The sequence below is a fragment of the Pocillopora verrucosa genome, chromosome 10 (assembly GCF_036669915.1).
Source record: "Pocillopora verrucosa isolate sample1 chromosome 10, ASM3666991v2, whole genome shotgun sequence".
Taxonomy (NCBI): Eukaryota; Metazoa; Cnidaria; class Anthozoa; order Scleractinia; family Pocilloporidae; genus Pocillopora; species Pocillopora verrucosa.
Window position 1 is genome coordinate 3,027,599 of NC_089321.1, and position 7,396 is coordinate 3,034,994.

The 7,396-nt window shown below is 40.4% G+C and overlaps 1 protein-coding gene across 1 annotated transcript; it reads right to left on the reverse strand.

The window, feature by feature from the left end:
• Positions 1 to 242: 242 nt before the first annotated feature.
• On the reverse strand, positions 243 to 3,051 carry LOC131782056 (keratin-associated protein 4-3). The gene is given in 3 exon segments (XM_066173232.1): positions 243 to 1,408; positions 2,428 to 2,506; positions 2,692 to 3,051. Coding segments are annotated over 3 exon segments (930 nt in total). The 3' UTR covers positions 243 to 917.
• Positions 3,052 to 7,396: the final 4,345 nt, after the last annotated feature.

Sequence of the window (7,396 nt, forward strand, 5' to 3'; positions counted from 1 at the left end):
GCTTTACATATTTCAGTTGATAAAGAGGTTATTGACGCAAACGGGTAACGTCATAGAGTTGTATCTGTGTGCCGCCACTGATTTTTTTACGTGATGTCGCAAACTCTGAGTATGTATCTCGAATTATTTTACCGGGCCAAGATACGAGGAGGTTAGAGATATCGGGAACCTTAACTTTGGGTATTGCTTAGACAGCATCAATTACAGGTGCGAAATCAATGTGATTTACATCTCAGCTCATCTCAATTGAAAAATACCATGTTTATTATCTGATTATCTCTGTGCATTAATTTACAGTCTGTGAAGCATAGCTACGTCTACTTAAAAGTGTGATTTTTATTTGTTTTCCTCAAGTTGCTCGTCAGTTCTAACTATTTCTGAACCAGAAACCAGACTGGAAGAAGCCAGACTAACTGGGAAAAGTTTAATTACAGTTTGCGGCAAACCAACGATAGCACTTTAAGTAAACGCTCCTGACAAGAAGCATTTAGTATGTACACGAGAAAACATGTAAATTTTGGTAGAATATGTGCATGGCATGTTACATGCTGAAGTAATAATATTCAACGCGATATGTACATGATAAAGCCTATAACGTAACGCTATATAGTGCAATATATGTATGGCTAGTGTTATATAATTCTAATATGTAATAATGCTATAATCCAAAATTGCAATAGGGAAATTGTCAACGTGCTGTATCCCCAGATATGTCTTATCCCTAGAAACCAGTCTCAGTAGAAGTGGTCGTATCCGTATATAAAGTCATTGTACAAGACCTCTCTTGCAATCTTTTCAGTCAACTTTGCACCTCTTCTGTCCAGGAACCTTTCTCTTTCTCTTTGTTCTCTCAGCCAAAGCCATCGTCGAGCATAACCATCGAGGCTTACTATAGGCAAGCCAGCGCGCCATGTCTGTTAGTGAATGGTGTTTCGTTTCTTCTTCAATCCAAATCGTCGCGGATTATTGAATCGCGACACAGGTACTTGGTATCTTTTCTGATTAAATGCATAGTGATTCTTCATGTAAGCCAAACGAGGAAACGGTCTTGAAATAAACGCCCTCTTCATGGAGCCAGGGCCGCAGCATCTGTGCGGACACTCTAGAGCGCATACATCAGCACAGATCTTGGGGCACCTTGGGGACTGGGGGATGTCATTGATTTTGGGCCTCTGGTTGATGGTAGCTTTGATTGGTGGGTGAGGACCACAGCAGCGCCTGGGACATACTTGTTCACAACTCGAAAAGCAAACACGAGGGCATCCCGCAACTAGTTCCATATCGTGAAAGCGTTTCTTAGTACAGCATGGTTTGGGACACGATGGTAGGCACGTCTGAGGGGAGCAGGCAGGCGCCACGCACGAAACAGGCTTTGGTTTCTTTGACGTTGGGGTAGCTGTTGGCCGGGCTAAAGAGTGACAAAGTTTTAAAACAATTCTTATTCCGGTGTTGATAAAAAATTTTACCACAATAGGCAGAAATGTCGTGATCTGATTGGCCAATTTGCCGTTTTCGATAAGAGTACAGACAGGTTGTCGCTTCGACGTGTCACGCAATGGTCACGCACCGAAAGAATTGTCTTATATGACGTCGTTACTGTGTTAAAAGAAACAAATAAAACAAATTGACAGTGGTTTGGCGTGTTCTGTCCTCTTATCTAAAACGATATTCGTTATCACAAAGGTCAAAATTTATTGTGGACTCACTCAGCTGCTCCTCGTGACACCACAATATTTTGTGTGACTGGATGACATGACACTGATGACGAATGTCTTTGTGAATAAGAGTACAGATCACGCTAAACCACTGTCGAGTTGTTCACTCGCGCTACCCTCTCGAACCCTCAGATTTAAAACAAAAAACTAATCTTGAGTTGCTCATATGCGGCTGTTTATCTGTACATAAAATTTTCTCTGATATCTGGGTACTTTTCTTCGTTCTGACTGGCCCTTCGCTAACGTTGGTTTGGTACGTTATAAAAAAAAACACTCTACCTGGAAAATAGGTCGATAAACTTGAAGTCATTCTCTTCTTAGTTCCTCAAGATCTTGTTATTTCTTATCTAGCTTTTGAATCCCTTCATTAAATCCTATTTTGGCGAGCCTATCTGAATTTTAAGTTCGACGTCTGTCCTCTGCTCTCTGTAGCAGAACATAAACTAATCTAAGTACTCGTTCCCTTGGTAACAGCTAGATACCAATTTTTGCCGCAGCCGGTGGGGCTAAAATGGTTGGAAATCGGTTGCAACTCTCAGTTGTATAAATTTCCCATCTTTCGTAGTCCCATTTTATGTTCAGAATTTTGTATGCTATCCTTCTATGTGGAACAGTTTGTGTGACGCATAGATGCATAGACGGATTATGATTTCTAATGGCAGTACTTATACTCTCACAGCAAGTGCCTGAGAGTGTTATACGATTACCATACCTGTTACTGCTGAAGAAGCTGGCTTAGTGGAGCCTGGTGCCGCTGTGCTAGCGGGTTTGCTTGTGGGTAAGCAACAGCTCTGTTTACAAAAAGTGTATCTTTGTTAGTTTTTCCCTCGTGCGGTTTTAACCGTATGACTTGTGAAATCTGATTATCTGTAACTTCCTCTTAAAGCTGCTATGCAGTTCCTTGCTAATTACTTGAATCAAACTGGTGGTCTTACAAAGAAAAAAATTTACAGCACTAGAAGCGTTTTGGACGCACCTGAGGACACGGAGTTGCACATATTTGAGCACAACTTGCTGGGCATGAAGAAGTGGATGGTGTGGCTACTGCAGTAACGGAAGTTGACGGTTTAACAACTTGCACACCTGTCACCTTAGCACTGCAGCAATCCTGAGGGCAGACTGTCAGACAGAACTTGAGACAGATCGGCTTACATAGTTTCTTTGGAGTGGCAGGTTTCGGGGTCACTACGGGTGCTACCGTTCCAGGACTGGCTACACAGGGATATCCAGGATAACTAGTATATGAACAGGCCGCTTTGAACCGTGGATCCCATTGTGATTACAGGGGCAAAGGAGCGTGGTCTAGGGGGTATGGTGCTGGGTATGATACCGGCATGCATGCATTGATGAGCGCATGCTGGATTACATGATGGATTGGTGACGGGGTAAGACTGTTCTTGGCGGAGGGAGGTGGTGTTGGAGGTGGAGGAGGGGGTGGTGGCTGCGGCGGTGGAGCGAGCTGGTATTGGTGGCATGGCAGCAAGCTGGAGCGCAAGAGTGCTGGCATGTCATTGATATTAGACTGCGCATAGGGGGATGTGGAGGATACATCCTCATGGTTGGGGGGCGTGTTGGGGTGGTTGAGGCCTAAATAGCGGGTGGTGGAGGAAACAGGCATTGGGATAATTGTTTCATCCCAGGTAAGCAACACCTGTGTTTAATACAGATCGGTGTGCATTTCTTCCAGCATTGTCGCTAAACATGCCTCCGCCCATAGCAGACAGAGGAGACATAGGGGACTGAAACGCGTTGTATACTGCTGATAAGGTTGGTATCGTGGGTGTGGATATGCCTGACGAGGGGGCAGGGGGGGTCTTGCCACTGGTGCGGGCTTGTTATTTAACTGGAGTGGTCGCTGCTTTATCCTGTTGCTTTTTAAAGGCTCCGTTTGGCCTTGGTCTGTTCTTGGGTATGCCAGCTAGGAAAAAACAATTAAAGCAGTTAATTTTCCACACTTATCAATGTCAGTAAAGCCTGAAAAATTAACACAGACGTCAAAGGGTTAGGTTTTAGTTAGAATTAGCGTCCTCGGTTAGTTTGTTCGTTAGAACAATGGGTTTATGTAGGGAATGTGTAGTTTACTTTAGAAGTAGACTTGTTAGTTTTTATCAGAGTTTTGGCAGAGAGAGATGAGCAGCGAACCAAGACAATTCAGCTTTTACCGGATTGTGTACTGTCTTTTATTTTCTCGTATTTGTTTCCGATTCATCAGGGCTGCTTGTCTTTGTCCTTTTGCTTATTGTTTTTTTCTTCTGTGTCTTCTGCATGTTTCTTCTTTTTTGTCATCGCTTTTCCTCTGATTTGGTCTTTGGGCTTTTCATCTCATCTTTTTTATCACTTTTGTCCATCATTTTTTTTCTCCTTGTTTGTCATGTCTTGCTTCTCCTTGTTTATTCTTCAGTTTATCTTCTATGATAACTTCTTTTGCTTCATTTTGGTCTTCCTTCTTAATCATCGATTTTAACTTCTTGTTTATTGTACTGCCATTTTTGTCATCATCATCTGTGATCATTAACTTGATTAATTTTTACCCTTTTTTTTTTCTTGTCCATTGTTGGGCTTTGCGATTCTTGACTCCGGAGAGTCATCCAGACGAGAGATTGGTTGCACGCTGGTACGCGTCTGTCTGGTCGGCGCTGAAAAAAATAATGCACATTCAAAATTTCTGGATAGAGAAATTCCATGTTATAAAAACCGCCCCAATAACCCGTGGAGGAGCTTACTAATTTCCAAAGCTCAGAGACAGGGGCTTGAAGGAAAGGTGAAGTTAATAAAACTTACTGAGTGAGAACGCTTCGTGGGTCTGAAGTACGAAAATATTGGTTCTAAACGTGAATTTGGCAAATTTAATTTAGCTTTGTTTGAAAACTAAGTTTCAAGAATAAAATGAAATAAAAATAAGTTGGATCAATTCTGCCTGCCAAATGTGCCGTAATCCTTGAATAACAAAAAGTAACTCCCCTTGGTTCGTCCCCAGTCCGCAAGGATCGGTTATATCAAAATATCTTTGGTGTTTTTTGGACCTTCGCACAATCACATATTGAGCGCTTTTGATGAGCTCTGTTGGGATAATCTAATAACAACTATGAAACCAATAGGACTCAACCTCGTCCCCATGTATGAAACTTTCCTCGCAAACGAGTCGAGTAATGAGAAGCCCTGGGAACAATGGGAACCTGGTGACTTAGCAGTTATTACAATACACAAATATGCCTTTTGTAAATCGGATAGGAAGCTTACGTTCCCAGTTGCGAACGCTGAAAGACAAAATTCTCGCTGTCTATCTTAGATGTAATTACAGTATCGCATAACATTTTTTCACGCAGCAATGTTTCCGTTGTAAGACTGATCCAAAAAGTTGCCAATGTATCCTATTACAGTTGTTGTTTTATCATTTATATCAACTCGTTGGCAACCATCTTTGGCAACTCATATTAGAGCAGTAAGACATCCTTAGAGAAAAAGGTTTTTTTCTGCAGATTTGTTTTATGTTATTATCGATTTGTTTTTACAAATAGCCTTTCTGCATTAAGAGGAAGTTGCAAAGTTAATCCTTGACTTAAAATTCTCATTTGAGCTAACTCACACAATGGACCTGTTTGATTTTAAGTGAGATTGCCGGCGTTCATTACGAAGAAAATCATTTGGATTTGTTTTACAACATTGACCTCTAATTGAACTCAGTGATCTTCTAGATCTGATCTAAATACCAATTGAAAGCTTGTTAAGAAGCAGCTGTTCTTGGGAAAGTTTCCTCTTATTTAATTTTCCTTTCGCTTCTAAACATTGACCATCTGAAATTCCAAATTTTTACCAATACAGTTCTGCACTTTCTCTCAGTAGTGTTGATCTGTCCACTAAGTCTGCCTTTACTGGTATAAAATTTGTCCTAGTCAGTCCTAGTGTCTATACAATATAAGCTAATAAAAATTGTTGACCGACTTCGATAGTTTTATTTAGGCCCGGGGCTTAAAGGATTTCTTCCGGCATGGCCTCGAGAAACACACTTTTAAAATAACTGTTATATTGATGGTTGATAAATAGCTTGTTACACATACCTGATTCGTAACTGTTTAGCTCTTCACACTTCAGGACCGTGACCGCGAAGCAAAGCAAGTCGCTGAAGCAAGCCACAACCTGGTCATCTTGTTAAGAACAGAACATCTGAAGCGAAGAAGTAAAATTTGGACCATACAGGCGTGAAATCGACAAATCGGACAGGTACCAAAAGAAATCTTGACCACCTCATTGGAAGGTGAATCACAAAAAGTGTCGACACGTTTCAATAAGCCAGAATCTTTCTCTAGAAATCAAAATAACGGGAAAAAACTCTGAAAATACTTACCAGCTGTATTATTCTTTTAATTCTTGACAAGAAAATAAAAGATAAAAATATCTGTCACGGCTGAGTAACCTTGAATCGAGTGCATTACATCATCCTTAGATTCGCTGCTGTAGTTTGTTTGGCATTTGTGCACCGGACACAATCTGAGCTGAAACTTACGGGTGGTTTGCCTTTGAACATTAAACATTCATTCGTCAAATCTCGAACCAGCCGGTAGTTCTGACCGAAAAGGTTTTGAGAAAAAATCCATTGAATCACTAAAGGAAGTACATCGATTTATTTGAAAGGAAAGAAAGCCATGTGATACCTGATGCAGTGACAAGTTCGTTTTAAAAGATTTGTTCTCCTCTCCTTTGAAATATCCAATCTTACTTTTGGTTGTCAATACGTTCCAGTTAGGACAGTCGACAGTTTTCCAAATACAGTTTCAAATCAAAAGTTTCCGTAAGTCTGGCCCGCTACATTGCGAAAAAAAAATACGTTTTGCGCATAACACTAACCCTCAGCAGATATAATTTTCACTCAGTTACTTCGCCGTCATCTTGGATTTTCAAACCGCTGATTCCTGGAGAAGAGTTTAGGTCCCTATCCCCTGGATGGGGAGGAACTGTTGAACAACCCAGATTGTGTTTACGCTTAGTTTTAGCAGCTGTAGGGAATCGCTAAACTCTGATAACCTTCCTGCAATGATTTGAAAAATTGCTTTTACTTAGCGTGTTTATCTGTTCTTATCAGTCAAGGTACATATCTTCTTTAACGGTGAAAACTATGAATTATATCAAATTGGCTTATTAATTAATGCTCAGCTAGAATCAGGAAGTATATACTTTATTTCTAAAATAAAGACAGTGAACAAGAATGACAAAATTTAGTAGTCCTCCAATTGCAAACTGCATTCTTTTTATACAGGTACTTTCATCTTGAGAATATTCCAATAGCAAAGGAGAAGCAAGCTTAATTAATGACCTCCGTAAATCTAGAACAAAGGAATGCGTTCAGAAGAAATAAAAATAATTCGAAGGTGGCCTAGATTATTTTCCAAGAAACTTGCTAAAGGCATTCGTGTTCTGATATATTTTTCCCTTACATTTTGGTTACTGCAGAATTAGCTTTACAGGGCATGACTTCAAATGTATAGGGTAATGACTACTGTTTCAAAACAATTCGCGTTGGTTGAAAGACCAAGTTGGAAAAGACGGAGTGGTCATAGCAAAGTGTTTTAAGCCTAATTATGGAAAAGGAAAATTCAGGATTCTTTAGGGAAAATGCTTTTCTTGGGTCTTTACGCAATTTAAACATGGATTAATACATTGACACAAATGGCCAGACAATCACA